The 20,566-nt window shown below is 40.9% G+C and overlaps 1 protein-coding gene across 1 annotated transcript; it reads left to right on the plus strand.

Moving 5' to 3' along the window:
• Nucleotides 1-5,606: 5,606 nt before the first annotated feature.
• LOC104544938 (general transcription factor IIF subunit 2) lies at nucleotides 5,607-17,795 on the plus strand (the record flags this gene model as incomplete). Its single annotated transcript, XM_010189946.1, has 3 exons — nucleotides 5,607-5,706; nucleotides 11,932-12,075; nucleotides 17,676-17,795. Coding segments are annotated over 3 exons (364 nt in total), but the record flags the coding sequence as incomplete, so codon positions are not given.
• Nucleotides 17,796-20,566: the final 2,771 nt, after the last annotated feature.

Genomic DNA, 20,566 nt, shown 5'->3' on the forward strand with positions numbered 1-20,566 from the left:
TTGGAAGAAAAGTCAGAAAATATGCTGTCTGAACCTTAGCAAGGTGCAGTAGTTCAAATGAACAGAAGAGAAGTAGGTGTGAAGCTATGTTGTTACATTTATTTTATTAGCTTGTTTTAGATGAGATTTTCGCAGGATGTGCCTACCTCTATCATGTTTGGAATGCTTAGCAAAATAGGGAAGCAAAGAAAAAGCTTTGTTGCCCGTATCAAGTATCATGAGACTTCATATAGTGCCGCTGCCCGCGTCTGGTCCAAGTACAGAATTACTGAGTAGAGAACCGAGAGAGCATCAGTCCTTGGCTTTCACTCCCTTTGTACTGGGCTGGGAACTGCTGCAAGGAGTACAAAAAAAAGCTGCAAAACTGTGCAGAGCTGGAGAGTTTGTGTTTCTTCCCCTCCACAGCTTGGGGCAGTGAGCCTGCTCTTTCCCAGTGCGTCTCTGTTGGGTGACACTGCAGAGAGAGAAGCAAAACAGCTTCTTTTTTGCAACAGTAAGGTTGACCACTGCCCTGTGTAAATACAACCAAGCACAAAAAGGTATTGAAACTTTTCAGTCCTGTCCATACAGTAATTTCTTTAGAAATGTTGAGAATTCAAGCCCTAACAGCATTTCTGATTAATACCTGCTTCTAATATTTGAAACATTTGTTTTGTGGCAGGAGATTAATCATCTGTTCTGAAGGTGTTTGGTTTATTTTTTATTGCTGGAAGATACATACATTTAAAAGCCAATGAGCATCTCCTCCTAGGAATGTACATATCTCCTTTGTCTGTCTCTCTTTATGAGCCTGCTGCACGTTGACAAGTCCTGTCGAATTATTTCCACCCTGTTCAGATGTTTTTTCCCCTTATTCAACTGTAGGCACAATGACAAATCAGAGTTGCAGTATAAAATGTACGTTGCTGGGAAATGACCGTGGCGAATTCAGTGCCGTGCTGGTTACTTGCTGTATTTCAAGGCAGAAGAGCTATATTTGATCTTGGGGGTGGAAGAGAAAACCACAGTGTGCAGGCTGGGGGCTGCCCTGTCGCTAATTTATTGGAAGATTTGGGAGAAAAATAATCTGTGTTCTCGTTTAATGTTTTAGGCCAGATATTAGCATGAATTATGGCGCTGGCTATTTCTACAAGAGTCAAGTGGAAAATTTAATTCCTTGGAGAGTTATGTGTGGTTCTGAGCCATAACTAAGGCTTTTAACTGTCACGCTCCTGCAAATCATAATAAAGACTAATAGGTAAAAAGGCACTGCTCCTTTAAATCAGTGTCACCAGTGACTCAGAGCATATATTGATTTTAGTTTTTTTAACCTACCAACAGTTTCAATTAAGATTCAGCAGATCCACTCTGAGAAAACCCTGTATAAAATGCTTCATAATATTTTTGGTTTAATACTGTTTTTTAACTTCTGTTTAAGAAATGGGCATTTAAAAGTAATTATGTCTGCAACATGTTAAAACATTGGTCTAGAAGGTTAGTATAATGCCCAATTCATAGCTTTTGTTATAAATTTTTGAGTGTATAATTACTAGACTATATCAATATGTATTTCATCAACTTTTTTCAAGCAACAGCTATACAAATGTAAAAAGTCGATTATATTCCCCCAAACATACTCCTTTCTGAATAAGAGAGAATTATGGCATGGTTTGAATAAATAAATAAATAAATAATCCCATACCATATTTTCACTGCAAATAGTGTCCATACCAACAAAACATTTGGACAAAATTATTACAGGCTGTTTGTCTTTACCCTTTGTAAAGCTCTAAGCAAATTTCAGTGCTTCATCCACACACGAAGCATTTACTGCTTTTTGATTTCTACCACATTTGTCATGCCCTTTACCCACATTTGTGCATTTTGGGAAGGCTGACTCCAAATGTGCAGCAGGCGTTGTTTCTCTCAGGGTTGTGTGACCGTATCCTGCATGGAAGCCATGAGGGAGGAAGGCACTGAGAGGCTCTGCTGTTCTCCAGGAGATCTTGAAAGCTGTGGAGAAAGAAATGAAAAAGAAGGGCAGCCATGAGAGGGAAAAGCAAGATGCATGTGTAGAATAAATGCATATTAATAAAAAGGTTTGCCTTCTGAGTCACTGTGATTCTCATTTAGATTTCTATATTGGCATGTGGCAACTGCTGTAATTGCTGCATTAAAAAATAATACCAGGGATGTTTTATATTTTTAGTCCTCACTGCAGTGATTTATCAGCTAGGGATGGGAAAAAAATTATAGCACTGTACTGTTAGGCAGTTTTCTGAAGACCATCTCAAATCTATAGGTCATAATCTGGAAACCTTTGGCAAGAAACTTTGAAGTGAAACAGGGATAATTCTGAAATTTCCTTCAGAGACATTCTTAGCTGATATATTTGTTCGTTTGTACATGTAGATCTTTGTGAAGTCTTTTGTCATTTCACAAACCAACTTAGATTTCCCATTTCCATACTCACTTGGTGCTTCCATCCCATTTCCTAAGCAGGCAAGAAATTTCTCTTTGCTTTCGAGGTTGTGTGCTGAGGAACTTCACACATTAAGTGTAACTTCACTGCCATCAACCTTTGGAGGCCTCTGAGAAGTGCATTAGCTCTCCTACACATTTGGTTTTCCACGGGTTTGGAAATTAGCAGGTTAAAATAGAAAAACTGGCATGTTGACAAGGAAATTGCTGGTGTTTATGCAAAGAAGGATTGATTTATGGAAGGTGCTCTGAAACGGGTGATGAAATTTCCTGTATTGTAATTTTAAAATGCCAGAACAGGAAGAGACCTTCAACACTGAGTGGTGTCTGAAGTTCGTGACAGGCTTAGGAGCTAGCAACTATTAGCACACTTAAATACCTATTTTATTAATAAGCTGAAGGAGGATTGACATCACTGCTCTAAAGCTTTTTCTTCTGAGGGTAGCCTGAGATGTTCAGTCCATATTTGCAATGTTCTGGCGTTTCAGCATTGCAGGGCTAATGCTCTTTGGCTGTTTTCCTGAAGAAATGGAGGGTAGTGTAGGAGTACAGCACAGTGGCCTTGGTGGGGAAAGGAGAGAGAAGAATTCCCAGTGCATCTCCAGGAGCCCCTGTCTCATGAACAGGAGCAGGTTTGGTAAAAAGGTTGAGCAGCAAAATCTCCTTTACAGAAAGGAAAAATGTGAGAGAGGAGAAGTGAGGTGAAAAATAGCTACAGTGAGGGAGAGGGAGGACTGGAAAACTCCTCAGGTTAAAACAGTAGGAAAATGGTGAAGAACTGCAACAAAAGATTAAAAAAATAAAAAATTAAGCCAAACTATTTAAAAATTTAAAAAGTCATTGAGACCAAAAAGGGGAAAATAAGCAATGAAGAAGTGGAGTAAAAGAGAAAAATATGGAGAAAAAATATTGATCTAGCTTTAGCCTATGCCTCTTTGTGCAATGTGAGTTTAGAAGATCTTTGGTAACCAGATCAATAAAATCTTTAAAATCATTTAATTAGATTGAAGGCCAAAAGATAAACTCTTGTGATGAAAACTTCTACCTTCATTTGCCAGAAGAGCAGTAAAACATGTTCACTGCTCATTTACCTTCTGATTGATTTTCCTTCAAGCTAAGAAAAAAATGTACTGCGTTTGGTCAGAAGGCGGCATTGATGTACCTTCTCCTGATTTAGAAATGTAGAATACAAGGCAATGGTCACTTAAGGGTAATTAAAACCATAAAGCGAATGACAGGTTGTCTCCGTTTAAGGCTCAGGACAAGCCCAGGGAGCAGGATTTTCTCTCTGTTGTCCCCTACCCTCCCAGGGGAGGATTTAAAAAAAAGGGAATAGAGAAAAAGATGCTTCGCACAAGGTTGGAAGTTAAGATTGTAGCAAGTTTAATGAAAAACAACAGGGGAAAGGAAAAAGGAATTAATAAGGGATAAAGGATATTTAACGATATACAAAACCCGATCCCAGCAGTCCCGAGTGGAAGTGTCCGAGCAGTGCCTTGTGGTCGCTGTGACAGCTGCGACTCATTACCAGGGACTGCAGTGGTGCCGGTAGCGGATGGGGGTGGACGCTGTGGGAAACGGTGGATGCTGCCGAGCACCTGGAGTCAGGCCCAGCCATCCCCAGATGCGACAGGAAGCAGCCCAGGAAACCAGGAAAAGGCCGCCAAAACCTCGGGCCTCCTCGGTTTTTTATAGACTGTGGCCAGAAAGGGGAGGAAACAGTACTGATCTCTGACCCCCCAGGATCCTACAGACACCACCTGTCCTTCCCTTTCAGGCTGTTAACCCTTAAACCATAACACAGGTCTACAAAGATTCAAGAGTTAACAAGTTTCTATCTATGTATGAGACAAACCTGGCAACTCCTGCCCAGCAATACTGGCTATGAAGGGTGATTGGCTTTATTTCTGGTTTCTGCGGCTAGAGAATTTATTTCCTAATTTAATGCTTACTTCAAATGTAATTTATTTGGGTTGTTCAGGTGTCAAATCAGAAGCAAGCAGAATTTAAATTTAGAAGTTTGGTTTTATGTTATTGTTTTTGCAAAGATAAAACTGTGATCTCAAACACAGTGTTTTTAAAAATACTCTCTGTTTTATCACTTTGGTGTTTTACGTGCAGTTATTTACATTAATATCACCATATTAGTTTGGAAAGAAGTAAACACCACTGTGCATTTATTGCTCTAAATGTCTTATATCGTGTTTAGTGAAAATTGACTCTTCTGCCTCTATGATACACCTTTAGAAACAAAATAACTTCACTGATGGTAACGTATTCATTGTATGTGCCATAAAGCTGTTTTCTCTGAGCGGACGTTGTCCTGCACCTTTTTAAAGCTTGGTTTTGTGCATCTATGTTTCAAGTAGTAATTCCTGAGTGTTAAACCTGAAGTAAATGAAGCACTGCTACACCATCACACGTAAGCTTTAAATCACATAGGGTTGAGCTTAACAAAATGCGTTCAACATCTGACCTTCCCAGAGCCTTTCCCGACGAGGACTGAAGGTCACCTTGCATTAACTATGATTGAGACTTGATTGTACATTGCTTTGAGCCTGGCTGGATTTCTCTATCTTCATTTCTTTTAAAGCACTCGTAAAACAGTTATTTGTGCTCTATTACTGTACTATAATGCCAAAAGAAAGGTCAGAGAAATTTATAGTTTTACATTAAAATATCTAAGAGAAGGTCATGGAGTCTGATCTTCACTGTGCTCTGGGAGTCAGCAGAGGTGGATCAAAAGGGGTTTTTAGCCCTCAGCTGAGCGAGATGTGACATTCTGGGTTCACTTGGGTTAGGTGTGATCTTTTTTAAGAGCATGGGCTTTTCTTCCACCCGAGTGTCAGGCTTTTGGAACACAATCTGTGTTCAGACATGGGTTTTAGTATCTTCCCTTCACAATTGCTTGCTTTTCAGTATTTCAGTATCTTCTGTAGCGTATAGTGTCCTAATAATCCACAGTGTCCTCAAGCAAAAATAGAGTAGGAAAAACTTAATTCAGAAGAGTGAATTCTTTTGCCTTATGATTGGTTTGGAGCTGACTTTTGATAAGAGCTGGTTCGTACTTGCAGGTTTTAAGAGTTCATTTTGAGTGTGTGCCTGTCTGAACTTTCAGTTAATTCTTGTCATCTTTTATTTTGCAGGTTACAGATAGAAGAATCTTCTAAACCTGTAAGGCTATCACAGCAGCTGGACAAAGCCGTGACCACAAACTATAAACCGGTGGCTAATCATCAATATAATGTGAGTAGCTTTCAATGCTTTCCCTTCTTCTCCTAGCCAGGAGGAGTCTGGCTCAGCAGCTCTGTCGCTCACACTTGGCCCTTGTCTTTGGAAATGTTCCATGTTATCTGGTTTCTCCCTAATTTTGTCTTCTGAGGATCTTCTGTCTCAAGACCAACATCACCCTTGGGGCTACAGTCTGCCAGCTCTAACTCTCTTGTGTTACCTGATGGAGGGCAGACTGCCTTTACCCAAGCCCTTCCTAGTGTCTTTAATATTCTTCCTCTCGTCTTCTTTTTGAAAAGTAATTTTGAAGTTTAGGGATGAAAGGCAGTTCTGGCTTTGTGCTATGAGATGTCGAAGCACTCCTTTGAGCCAAATAAAATATCATGTGGAGGTGGGTAAAAGACTTGAAAAACATCATTAATTTCTAGTCCTTTGGAGTAACTGGCAACAAGTAGAAAAGAATAACAGCTGATAATTTTTCACAGTTTCGTACCTTCATAGTACGTGTTATTTGCATCATTAGCTTTGTCAATATTACACCCACACTGGTGTAGAAGATCAGTTGATATACATACAAACTATAATGTCCTTTTTCTTAAAGATCCTCTTTGAGTAATTTGTATGTATGTATAATCGCTGCTACTGTTGAATGTGAGAAACGTTAAGTCACACTGAAAATGAGTCACTGTGTTAGTCATTTAAACTTTTACACTTTTTATTAAGATTTTATTTACATAAAACAAATTACAATATACTGGATGATATTTAAGCATTATTCTGAAAGGCAGTCAGTTTCCACAGGACCAAAAATAATCGTTTCTCTCTCATGGGACTGTTTGGTAGTAGTTACTGTTCAAAGTCAGATCTATACATAGATGCTCATACCAATATAACTATTTCAGCTCACAGAATGACATTTAACCAAAGTAGTCACATGGGTATATCCTGCTATGCAAATACAGCTTGAGATGAGTAGATTGTTTTATGATGCTACTGTGATGTACAGCGACTCTTTTTAGTGGGTTTCTGTGCTATTTGCCTGTCACTAGCATAATAACAACAGTATGACTTCAACCTGGAGACAGTCTTTGAACCTTATTCCAGTTGCAAACTGCTGTTGTTTTTATCATTGCAGAAATTTAAGTCTTGTATGAAATTCAGGGAGTATAACCAGGATGTAACCAGGCTTCTTAAAAGTTATGATGCTTTTGTGTCCTAAAAATAATGTTATTAGCGGTTACATAGCTGTCCATGCTAATGGACGTTCTTTGACAGTGTGTTTACTTCTCCTGTCTACCTTAAAGATGTTCTGATGGGAAAAATCTAGAAGGACATTCTTATGCTTGAGTCACTCTTGGCTTTGCTTTGACTCTAAAGGTCCAGGCACAACTACTTTCTGCAGTACCTTTCTTTTCATTAAATCTTTTATTAAGGTTTAAGTTAGATGGCTGAAAAGATGTACAACTGGGAGAACAAGTCCATGAACTTTTTAAACCTCTTGGTTGAATTCTTCTGGTATTTTCAAGCAGCAGTTGCTTTCTTAAAAGTTGCTACATTGCTTGTAATCATATGACAGCCGTTTTGGGGACAAGACTTTTCATAAGAAAGAAGAGAAAAATGTACAAGCTACTGTACTTGCTGATACATTCAGTCATCTTCTGGGGAGTTTCTGAGGAAGGAATGAGGATCTGCTAAATAAGAAAGAAAGGGGTAAAATTGCCTGAAGGAAGATATGATAGATTAAATGGGGCTTATCTGTGGCTGCTCCATATACCCCTAAATGAACATACAAGAGAAGGGAAGAGGAAAAGAAATTACATGTGGATGGGAAATAGTAATAGCTTGTTTGAATACAAGGACAGGAAAAGTCAAAGTTTTTTGCAAGAACTTCTATTAAACCTACCTTTTTATTAGAAGAAATTGCAATTCCATTTACAATGTATGCTAGGATTATAACTTAGCTTCTCTTCTTTGAGAAAGGGACCTTCATTTTCTGTATCTCTGTAGATGATATGTGTCATTAAAAGGTCGCAGTGTTAATGTCCTTGCAGCTGGAATATTTCTTAAATTTTTTTTGAAAGAGAGCAGAAAACTTCTCTTGTGGTCCTGGTTACCCCTTCAGAGGCTTCTTTGTGGTGTCCTCTCTTCCCTCTCTCCCATACTACAGAGGTTGGTATCCATTCTCCGAGGGATGGGAAAACCTTTAAGACTTCTTTCAAACATCTTCAGCTGAAACTTTGGGTTAAGTCTCATTTCTCTATCACCTTTGCATTAGGTGTCTACCAAAGCAGTGTAATACATCGGCTTCAGTATTAATGATACCTTCGTGAAGGCAATTTTGGCACCTTTTCAGCAAGCTTAGCAACATACTGGGAAGGTAAACAAAGAGAAGCTGAATTCTGTATGAAGTCTTGTAGGGATAAACTCACAGCTTCTACACTCAACAGCTTGTTCTAAAAATGGTGCTTCCTTGAAAGCAAAGCATATTTTAATGCTTTTTAAATTTAAAAACCACATGATTTTAAATAAATCTAATGAGTTTATAATGTGCCTGCGTTCTGTAATGTGGCTCTCAAAAAGTGCTTGAAGCCTACTGTGTAAAAGATCCTGTATGCAAAGAAAACAGGAAGGCAAAAAAAGAAAGGCTGCATTGTAACTTGCTATGAGCAGCGCATTCACAAGACAAAAAGAAGAAAACAGCAACAGATACCACGCTTTTTTGTGGGGGTTTTTTTTAAATAGCACTTGACAATGCGCTTGGTGTTTTTAGACAACAGTGGGAGCTGTTGTTGGGGTTGGAGGGAAATGCTGGAGTGTTGCTACTTAAAATGTGGGCAACTGGTATGCCAGCTGCAAATAAATTCTCAACAAAGGGAGGGCTTGATGTTCAGTTTTCTGTGCGAGTTGTTTTTATACATTAATGAGTTAAGAATATTAGAATACTCATGTCACATTTGTACAGAGAATACAAACACTCATCCTTGATTTACTTCAGCTGATCCAGAGAATGCAAAATAGGAGCTCCTACTGGGGAGAGTGTACCGAGGCACTGAAGTAATAAAGAAAGAAGAATGCTGAGCGCTACAATTTACTAGCAAAAAAAAAAAAAGATTGTGCTTTGGTAAAAAAGACTACTTTGTGTTATTTTCCAGAAGACTGTTATTCATATAATTAGGATTTTATACCCAGTCGTGAAATAGTCCTGTCAGAGACCTGACATCAGTGAAGACAATGTTGAGAATTTCCTTATTGTTACTCTGTTCCTTTGTGTAGGAAGCATCAATTTTAAAGTGAGTAGGTTTTTCTCTCCACATGGAGTTGTAGCTAGTAGTTAGTTGCTGGCTAAGCACATTTTCACAGTATGTCATTTGAAGAGGTACAAACCATACCATGGATTTTTTGTTGCTGTTCTCAGAGATTGCCTTGAGAGTCCCAGTCGCTTTTCCCATTCTGCCCATTTAACTTACCCATTATTCCCATAGCTCTGCCGCATACAGAAGGAATGAGCCTAGTGCTTTGCTCTTGTGCTTGCTGCTTGAAAACAAAACAAAAACTAGAAAAGGAGGAGATCAGTTTCTTCCATTGCTTCAGCTTGACCTCCCACTTGAGGAGGCTGCAGTTTGTTTCTGTTTTTCTTCTTGTTGTTCATTTTGGTTTTTTGTTTGGGGAGGCAGAAAAATTGCAGAAGGGTTGGTACGAACAGGAATAATAGCTCCTACTGTGGCAGAGTCATGCAGCCTGTAACTGGCTGTCTTTATCACACCACAGCTTTCAACTGCTCTGTTTTCAAGTCAGAGAAAAGTTGCTAACCCCAAAACCAAGTGCTTAGGTCTCTACACTGTGAAGTGACCTCGGATGTCTGCAGGAACCCAGAACTCAGTCAAGTGTTGCAAGTAGAGACACTGGCATCTCTCCTACTGTCTTCTGGACCTGACCTCTGAAGTATCGGAGGCTTTTCTGGCAACAGATTCGGGCTGGATAATCCATCTCCTCGTCTTGTAAAATGTTAACATGCGCATAAATGCAAAACATTTCTTATGTCCCCAACCCTAGTGTCCCATAAGCCCATGTCTCAAATGTGATAGGGCTTATGGAAAATCCAGTAAAGTGTTGTTTGCTGGTATCAGCCGTGACCTGATCAGCAACTGCACAGAGAAACTGTAAAATTCTGTGGATCCCTAAGTCAAAAAATGCTGAAAACTCAGGCTCAGGAAAGCCTGCTGCAGATCATTGCAGGCCAATAAGAAAACTCTGCTTCCAGGAGAATACAGTGTCAATGTCTTAATTTTTGAAGAGGACTGTGTACATTTGTAGTTCCTGCTTTCCTTCCTGTGTGGAAGGGAATGTACAGCATATCCTATGGGATGGTAATGTTTGACTATGAACTGCCAAAGGGAGAGTATCTGGAGCAGTTTTCAAACAGGACCAAAAAATGTTTGTTGTACCCAACTAGATGAGATTATTTTTAATAATGGTTGGGTTGCTGTTGTGGACTCGTTTTCTTTTGAAAACACAATGTAACATGGCACTGTCTGCAACTTTGCACCTGCCAGGTATTTTCTCTACCTTGGTTTCATTCCATGTGAAATCGTGATACCGCCGTAGTTTGTGATGATCTTACTCCTTTGGTCATTTGAAGCACTTTCAGTCCTATTACTTATGGATGAAAAATTATTTGTGTGGGATTTTGCAGAGAGGTGGTATCTTTTGTAACACTAACATACAAGTGGAAAAGTAGACAGGTATTTGGATGCCCAAGCCCATCTTAGGTTTTAAGCAAAAGTAACCAACTTCAAGCTATGGATTGGGAACAATTGCTCTGTGTTCAATTTAATGATGAACATCTGCTTCAGGATTTGGAAGAAAGAGTTGCCTAACCAAAGACCTGTGAGCAACAGCAAAGGTGGGAATAGTCTGCAGCCACTTTGGGACAGATACCAAGAGACGGGTTGTTTTCACTCAGAGAGTAGGAGGGAGTAAGCTGGCAAGGAAACAGAGAAAAAATTCAACTGTGCCATAAAACTAATCTCTCTTCTTCAAAATAAGATTGTTAGGATCCAGTACTGCTGTGAATTTTCCTTTCTAGCCTTCTCCGAAGGTCTTCCTTCTGAGGATCAGCTTTGAGACATCAGAGGCAGAATGACTCCCATACAGAATTACCCCACTGGTGACTGATGTGTCCCTTCCTGATCACATGTATCACTTTGTATCTGTATGTTGGATCTGCACGCTTTGGAGCCACCCACACAGTTTGCCTGAAAGCACTTGCTGACTGCATGAAATACGTTACCTTCTGGGCCACCTTTGTTGGTTCCAAGGAGCTTGATGGATTTCTGTTATCAGGGGTAGGACTGGGGGTGGATGGCGTGATGTGCTGGCCGATGTCGCGGTTGGTGCTCTATGGTGATTGGGATGTGATTGGGGTGTGCTAGTCTGTGCAAATCTTGCATCTGATGGCGAATCTGAGGAAATGCAGGAAGTATTTTTGGAGGCTGGTGGTGATAAGAGTTTCTGCAAAAATATATGGTCATATTGTGCAGATTATCATAGCAAAATACTTTTTAAGACACATTCTGAAATGGGATATGTGTGGCAGCAAAGGGCCTCTACTTGCTTGGGTGGGTTTTTTTTGGACTACTGTAACTTTGTGTGTGCTACTCAGGTTTCTCCTGAAGAGATACCCTCTGTGTCCTCAAAGGGAGTCTTCATGTGGTGAAGATTGGTTTTATATTGGTGGAGGGTTTGCCTTGAGAGGTTTCTGGAACAGATGAGGCAGTGTCCAAGGGCCATTTGAGCATCCTTTGGGCAGGTCGTTATGATTGTGGATGTAGCTGTGTTGGTCTGTGGATTTTCCCAAATATGGTAATTGTAGGTTGTTTGATACTTCAGCAGCTGATCTCAACAGAGGTGGAATGAAAATACTGCCTGTCGGATTCCTGTACTAATATTAATTCTCTCACTAGGTTTGGGCACATCATGCAGGCTTTGTTTCTGGGGTTTTTTGCTGGTTAAAGCAGAGATACATATCTAAAAAGCTTATTGTGCTGAGCACAAAATGCTTAGTTTATGTTCATAAAATAACATTTGAGTGCTCAATAGAAAATTTTCCAGATGATAAGCCCTGAGTCATTGAACAGTGTTTTATTAAATAGAAGAGGGGTTTTTTATGTCTTAATGTTCAGTGCAGAGTTATACAGTGTTACATATGAATGTCTTTAAAACGTGTTTTGTGTCTGATAGATTGAATATGAGAAAAAGAAGAAAGAAGATGGAAAACGGGCTCGAGCTGATAAACAACAAGTGTTGGACATGCTTTTTTCAGCCTTTGAGAAACATCAGTATTACAACATTAAAGACCTGGTGGACATAACCAAACAGCCGGTGGTATGTACTGATAGTCTTGCAATAGAACCATTTTCAGTAGGTACTATTGTATATGTATTTTCTGTATCCAGAAAATGGCTTAACATATACTATATGCCTTTGAATAATGCTCTGGTGTGTCCCATGCTACTCCTGTCCTCACTGAAGTAACAGCCCGATTCTGTTGCTGCTGGCAGTAGACAGCTCAGCGCTTCCTTCAGCTTCTGAACTTTATCTTGGCGTAGCAGCAGGGGTTACTCTTTTTCTATGGGTCTAGGAAATTGTGTCTCATGGAATTAGTATTAAGTGCACATGGTATCTGTGTTAGGAGCTCAGGCATCATGTCAGCACCCTCAAAATCACTTGGTTTCCTTTACAAATACAGTAATTTTTAGACTAAGAGTTTAGGGGTTTGGTATTTGGGAAATTTTTAACCACTATTTGACGTGTGCTCACATGGTTGTTGTATTATTCTGCAGTGTCTGCCAGCCCCTCCATCTGTGAACCCTCACTTTCCAGTACTTTCCTTTCTTCCCCTGTCCATGCTTTCCTTGAGCAGACCGGGCGGGAGCAGGGGATGGCAATGACACATGAAGTACCTCTGGTGCTTTTGATGTTTTTCACTGCTGACTTTGATATCTCTCCTCAACCCAGCTGCAGTTTTCAGAAAACTTAAAGGGACTTAATTATGTTCGAGTTTAAATGGAGCAACAATGTCAAAATTTGTTAGAGCCAACGCAGAATAAAGAACAGTGACAGCTGGATTATGGAGAAAAATTATTCCCCCTGTAAAAGAGGGGAAAAAATTGAGATGCTTACTAGTTTTGTTCACTTCATATTGGCAATTAGGTGGATCTGTATCAGAGGATTTGTATAATACAAGGTGTGCAATCTGTTCAGTTAAGAAGCTACACAAAGATATTACCCAATTCAAATACATGTAGGTTCACAGTTGGATGATGTGTTCGTGTTTTCCATTCCATTCATGTATCTGATGAGTCAGCTCCTTATCTGTGTGGCAGAGAAGGTGTGTGGATCATGAGAGCTGAGAAGGAAGAAGGAATAGGAGGAAGATATGGAAGAAGTGGCAAGAAAATGTTAAGATTTTTTTTTGTAAGAAATAGGTGTGACATTAACTATCACAATCACTTTGGATATAGGTAGGTGCAGATTTATCCCATCTAACATCACTTCATCTGGAAATAGTCACCCACAACTCCCACCTAAGCCATGCGAGAACAAAAGTGTTCTTCCTTCAGTGATGGGATTTGCCTCTTGAATGTACCTGTCTATCTGCATCAGCTCAAAGGAGCCTAGAAAAACTGTGCTTCTCACCCAACTTTCTTCATTAAGCACAAGAGCTGGGCAAGATTAATCCCATTTTTGTCTCAGGATTAGATGTATAGGGTAGTTTTGTATTCTATGCTTGCCTCACATGAATACTTTTATTACGTTTCTGATACATTTCTGTGCCTGTCTATATGCCTCTGCTGTCACCATATGCACCTGAATATATTCTGTCCGTAGTATAGTAGGTCTCTGCTGTGTACTTTCATCTCAGCAAATCTCGCCTTTTTTTAAACTATTGTAGTAATACAGCTACATTAAAAGGAAACCGTAAACTGATTTGAGCAAACATCACAGTATTCAGGGTACATCTGAGCTAGGGGTTTCATGTTCATTCCCAGCTGGGGTTTTGCCATAGGCGTTGGTGCCCGTCCAGCTTCCCCACACCCAGATACCTTGAGAAAATAAATGACTAAAATCCTCCTGATGCCTTTCTTCATTCTCTGGGTAGCCAGTATGGTGATAAATTCAAAATGATCTTTCAGTACGTCATCTACCCCTCATCTAAAGCCATCATAATTTCCCATCTGGGTTCCTGTTAAAAACTTCTGTAGGGAGTTGCTAACAGCATCCATTTCCATTTAAAAATCCTCTCCTTCAGTTCCTGCTGCTCAGTCAGCCTTCACTCTGTGTGTGAGCATCCCTGGTGCTGCGGACTTCAACCTCCGCTGTTTGCTTTTCTGCAAATAAAAGTATCTGTTCCTAATGCCCACTGTGGCTTTGTTGTTCACAGAGCAGCTATATCTGACCAAAAAATACTGTAAAATGCCAACAGGTGAACAGGCATTCTTTCCCCATGCAGTGCAGAGGTCGGCTGCTAATTAATCTGTGCTGAGTGTTCACTGCTTTATTTTCTGTCATAGCATCTAAGATTGTCTGGGTATGTAATTTCTCCTCTGAGTTTCTAAATGTTGAGGTTATTTTCAGATGCGAGGAAAGAAATGCTGCTGCTGTCTCCTCAGCTCCTGTTAAAATGAAGTTCTAGGTGCTTACATCACTGTCTAATAATATTTAAGACACATTTATCTAAGGGGATTAATGAAGGTATTTTTCTTACATAGTAGTAAATCTAAATAGTAAATTAAATCCTCACTACAGAATATGTTGTATGTTACACAGGAGGTTGCTGCCATCTTTATTTTGCAATCATGAAATCACAAAGCAAGTCTGTTCTGAACACAAACTACCATTATACTGGGGAAACCTGCATTGCCTTTTTAATGAAAAATAACAATTTGCAATAGTAGACAAACTGGTTGCCACCTACCCAGATGTAAATGTCAAGTGCTCCCTGGAAATGCTGCAGTAATTCTAGATTTAGACTTAAAGGCTGAGGATATAGTAAGTTTTTTATGTGAGCAATCAAATACTTGTGAAGAATGCAACCATTATGGAACCAGTGGTCTAATATGAACTGTATTTTTTTTTAAATAGGGTAGATTGTTTGCAGTTTGTTTTCTTTCAGCTTTAAGTAATGGTTATCCTAAAGACGGTGATGGGGTTTTTTTCCTCTCAAAGTTTCAGAAGGGTTTTCAGAGCTTGGAAGTTAACTTCTCTCTCAGAAATTTCTGACCCATAATTCTATAATAACATTACACTTTTAATGAAAAAAATCATAAGGAAAAGTGTAACAGAGCAGAGGATGCCTTAAATGTACAAACAGATTACCTTCTGTGTTAGAATTCTATGTATGTAAACATACTGAATCCCTTTGTGAGAAAAAACTGTGGGCTCCTGATTAGCACTCCCCAGGCTCTGAAGTTCAGTATTTGGTATCAGTGAAGGAAGTGGGGGGTTTCTCTTGATGATACAGTGGCAGACGGAGCCATATACCTCCCAAAACCACTGCTGCTTGTGTCCCACCATCACAGAGATGGCAATTGGGAATATGTTGGAAATCCTCAGTTGCTGCAGGTCACAGTTCCAGATTGAAGCGCCCTTACCCGTGGCAGAGATGTTGCCTCGCTGTTCAGCTTGGGTTGGTTTTGCTCAATGTTGTTGTGCTGCTGATTCTTGGAAGTTTTGCCCAGAAAGAAGTGGAACTGCCTGGGAAATTTAGGTCTGAAAATGAGTTGAAAAGTAGCCTTTGTTTAACTGGTGAGTGGTATGGAGGCAAGAGCACATAGCGAGAGATGAGAGCTGCACTGTGCAGAATGTCACCCAAAGATGCTGCCACCAAACAGCAGCGAGATGCTGGGAGCCAAGGACCATGCAGCTGTAGCCATTTCACTCTGCCAGGGCCCTTCAGCTCCATCACGCCTTGTGACCTGGCTTCCCAGGTGCAGACCAAGAACTGCATATGGATGTACTCCATGGGATGAGGTGCATTTGTATTTTTTTCCAGTTCTCATTAATCAGTCCTTGCGGTCTAGAGCAGAATTTAACCTTGAATCTGAGTGCATTTCATCCATCCACTCTGCCATCTTTTGAAGTGCCTATCAGGGACACTCCTGGAAGCTACCTCACATGCATGCTCAAGGATTGCAAACAAAGCAGTGGATGTGCAGATACATAGATCTACACACACTGGCATAGAAATCGCTGTCTCACTTGCTTTCACATCACCTTTTAAAAAACGCACCGTGCCACAGCCGTGTTGTCGTACAAAACCATTTGTGCAGTAATGGATGTTGCAGTGAGTACATTTGTCTCAGGTACCCGACTCTCAAATAATGACAGCATCTCTGCAATAGATGAGCTGTGGAAAGGTGTGCAGAGAGATGTACACTGATCTCCTGCTGCCACCTGCTGGGGTTTGCATCGTGCACCCATGAAGGCTGAAGAGCCATCTCCGCAGTGCAAAATGAACCCCCTGCTCTCCACACGCCGCTGGTTTGGTCAAAGGCAAGACCCCTGGTAACTTGTAGTTCGTATACACAGTCTGTTAGGGTCCTCTAAAAGAGACCTTTTTACTGACTGAGAACATACTTATTTAGTTCCCAGTGTTTCCATTTAGAAAAAAAAGGAAAGAGTAAAAGAAAGAGACTGGGCAATCAGCTTTTCTTCTTTTCCTATGTCATCAACAAATATTTGCCTTTTATATGAGTTGGAGTATTTTTGCTTAGCAGAACTGTAGATACAGAAAATACAAGGGTTGTAATAACTTCAGTTCAATATATGCACTCAGAGAGGATTAAATTGCTCAAACTAAAGCAGTTATGAATTTAATGTGGGGATTCTTTAACTGTGGCCTGCGGTTGCCATGGCAATCCACTCAAGTTGGTCTTGATTAATATTTAAACAAACAAGCAGGCAAATAGCTCTTTTAAAAAAGAAACAAATTACTGGTATTTATTATAAAGAGCAAAGGAGGGTGATACTAGTGAGCTGTCATGCGTCAAAGGTTATATTATTGGTTATCAGAGCTTTGCTTGTTTTGTTTGTGTTTTTTTAATTTCTCTTCCTAGCCTTAATACCTGACTGTATTTGAAAATTCTCTGGCACCTGCTCAGCTCTGCCCTAAAAACAAAGTCAGAATAAAACACTTAAAGCTTTGCAGAATGGCATGAAAACCACCAGCCTGGGGCTTTGATGGGGCCTGAACAAGGCAGGGAGTTTCAAGATAATCCCAGCCCAAGGAAGCTGAAAAGCCAACAGTTTTTATCTCAGGTGGAGAAGTCCCAGCAGGAGGGAGATATCACAGAATCACAGATAAGTGAGATAACGGGGATGTACAGATCCACACAGTGGCTGTGTCCCACCGCCCCAGGGAGCCCCTCGTGCACAGCGAGCTCCCAGGGCAGAAACTGTTAACAGTGCACAGATTTTGTGTGTCCAACGCTCCGGGTACCTCAGGCGTGTCTCCTCCTTTTGATTTTGCAAGGGCTTCATCTTCAGACGGGAGCCTGGGGAGCATCTCCGTGAGCTCACCCATGGTGCTGCTGGTGCAGATCTGCAGTATCCTCAGCATCCAGAGGCACTGGGAGCTTCATTTCAGCAGCCCCTGGAGCATCCATCTAGCCAGTACCTGCTTCTCCATGCCCCAGCAGGGCTGCTGCCCAAAAGCCGTCGCCTGTGGGGCTCAGCTGCACCCTGCTGCACCCCTGGGGCTTGCACTGGGCATTACACCCAGGCTGCTCTATCCCTGTCAGTGCCTGGAGGCTGGGGTCTATCACAGAGTCCTTATCGCAGAAATTCATGTTGATCAACCAAAGTTACCGTCCACTGACTCGTTTTTATGAACCAAGTCGATGTGTTAAAGCAGACTGTGTGACATTGTGTAGGAATTGTGGCTATCGTCTGCCTGTATAATTTGGATTTTTGATTCCTTTTAGATATACTTGAAAGAAATTTTAAGAGAAATAGGAATCTACAACGTGAAGGGGACCCACAAAAACACATGGGAGCTGAAGCCAGAATACAGACACTACCAAGGAGAAGATAAGAGTGATTAACAAAAGTGTTTACAAAGAGAGAATGAGCGCGATTGCACTGAGGGAACCGCAGTGGGTTTACAGATAAGACTGAGCACGGCGCAATTCGGCAAGGTTCAAGTTAAGTTAAAGCAGCTGATACTTTGTAACTTTCCGTAGCTTCTTTTTTTCTCCAAGGAATATTTCTTGTACATTTCTATAAGTGTTTTGACAGGAAAAAAATATTTATAGAATAAACTTGTCTTAGATTGATCTTTATTAGAAACCTTTTGAGTCCTAATCTTTTTCTTGATAGCTTGGTGGCTTTTCCAAGCCTCAGTGACTTTGAAGGAAAATGTGTCCTAGAGGAACCCATAACTTTGTGGGTTTGCATTCCAGCAGAACCGGGTCAGTGCCCTCACTTCTGCTGGGATCCATCAGGAAGGCTGCAGGGATGCACAACCGTTTGGACGGTGTTTGGACGTTTCTTTTGGGATCAGGCTTTAGGTAAAACAGCCATGGCTGCAGTGCTCATCACAGTCCTTAGGCTCCATGGGAACAACAACAGTTAAAAAAAAACCAAACCAAAACTAAAACAAAGGCTGTTTGGTACCCAGGTCAGTGGGAAGACAAAAATCCCCTCCAGATGATACTGAGAAAAAAAAAAAAAGTGATGTCTGTCAGGTGCATCAAGGAATAGATTTACCTTTTGTTTGTTTTTTACGATGTTACCTATGTTTTATGTTTAAGCATATCAATAAAAGCATTTTACTTTTTACCACACTATGATCTACGTTATTGACTGAGCACATGTTGTGATTTAGATAGCATAGTTATCAAGGTGGGTTTTTTCCAAACTGTGTTTTTATTGCTGGCTTTGCTACCGAGTTTGTGTGTTCTGGGGGAGATTGCTTAATGTATCCGTGTCTCTGTCCCCTCATTTTTGAAATGCACGTTGCAAAGGTTTTCTATTCAGCATCCTTTTTTGTGGGGGAGCAGGGAGGGAGATGGGACAGGACTACTTAATTATATTGTAAAAGCTTTTATGTTAATAAAAAGCGAAGAAAACAGAGTGTGGGGGGGGCGATTAGTATACCTGTAAATGAAGCAGAAGGTGAGATTTTATAGCACAACTTTCACATTTCTTCAGATCCTTCAGATGTGTGCATCACTTCCGCAGTTGTAAAATAATGGGTCTGCATGAAAAGCAAACATTCCATTATGGGTCCACTTGAAAGCAATGAAGGATTCGGAGGGGGGTCAGATGCCTTCGGAGGTCTGTAAGACGACTCTGACCCCTTCTGCGTGAGTCACACATTTTAATTTAGCTCAATTCATTTTTTCTAGAATTGTTGGTGTCTGTCTCTCTCTACAGAGAGGCTTCCCGCTTGTGCTCAGCCTTCCATGGCCTGGAGTGCCCAGTTCCTAGGAGGTGGACTGCTGAGGCTTTTTGAAAACCAAATCACGTCCTAGGGATACATGTGTGTGCTATCATAAATACTGCCATTGACTCCTGTCTCCTCGGGCTCTGCGAGCAGGACCCAGCTTGCTCATAGCTGCAGGAGGTCTTTGAGGATGCAGAGGAACCCAGGAAGTCACTGTTTGTGTCTTGTCACAGCACAGTAAGTGCTCCCCAGCAACAGCCAGAGACTGCACACGTGTTGTTCAAGTCCTCAGACGCTTGTGTTCACAAGCGGTGAGAACTCAGCTGGGCTCCTCTGTTGGATTCATGTCCTGTTTGAGCAGCTGAGGTACCTGGAAAGTCTGGGTCAGCTTCTCCCTTGTGTTGCTTCTCTCGTGATCTTCTAAAACTGTGCAATCCTGATTTAGTAGTGTTGTAATTCAGCGCCACAGGTAAAAATGACGGGGCCGTTTCAGAGGGAAAAGGATGCCTTTCACACAATCCCTAGTAAGATTAGCTTAGCAGGAAAGTATTTTAGATCTGCTTGTATTTTTGGTTTTATGTCTTTACTGCTTCACAATTTGTCTTCAGTTGAGAGGGACGTAATCAGTCAGTGTGAAATGCCAGAAGGTCTAAGTAGGTATTTTATTGATCTGCAAAGTGCCTTTGGACAGGGTAAATAAGCTATTTAGGAGTAATGGAAAATGTACAGAACACACCATTTTTTATGTGGTTTATGTTTTTTACAGAAAACTAATGAGCATCAATAAAACTGGGGAGAGTGCTAGAAGTAAACAAGCAGTGGAGTTTTGAACCAACACACAGGCACAGGCACTGCAGGACTGGTCTAACGTCATGCGAGACTGCAATAATGATTTTAGCATATGGGGCACTCTCATTTGGATCCAGCACATAATAACCAGCAAAAACTCTCCAGCTCCACTCCACTCATTCTGCAGTGGGACCTTACGCAAACGCTGTTAGCAGGATTGCCATCTGCCAAAAGAGAGGAGGAGGAGGAGGTTCGTAGGCTTTCAAGTCTGATTCCCCAGCCCCCACGTTTGGATTAATTTAAACTCTGAACTTGCAGCAGTGATGAACCAGACCTGGTTCCCTGCTGGTCTTCCCATGTGCTGCTGTCTCTGCTCATGCAGAGGTTCTTGACTATCAGTGGTCAAAACACTGGTATCTGAGCAGGTCCCATAGGCACTAGCAGAGGTATCAATGTGCTAAATGCCATTAAATGAAATTAAATGTGCATCTCATCTAGAATTACTTCTCCCAAGTGACCTATGCTTTGAGTCATCAGAAATTTCATAGTGGGTAAGCCCAGTTGGTACAGGCATGGGCCCAAGTGAACCACCTGGTCTAGTGGGACATATCCCTGCCCATGGCAGGAGGTTGGACCAGA

The sequence above is a fragment of the Mesitornis unicolor genome, unplaced genomic scaffold, assembly GCF_000695765.1.
Source record: "Mesitornis unicolor isolate BGI_N332 unplaced genomic scaffold, ASM69576v1 scaffold8758, whole genome shotgun sequence".
Classification (NCBI taxonomy): domain Eukaryota; kingdom Metazoa; phylum Chordata; class Aves; order Mesitornithiformes; family Mesitornithidae; genus Mesitornis; species Mesitornis unicolor.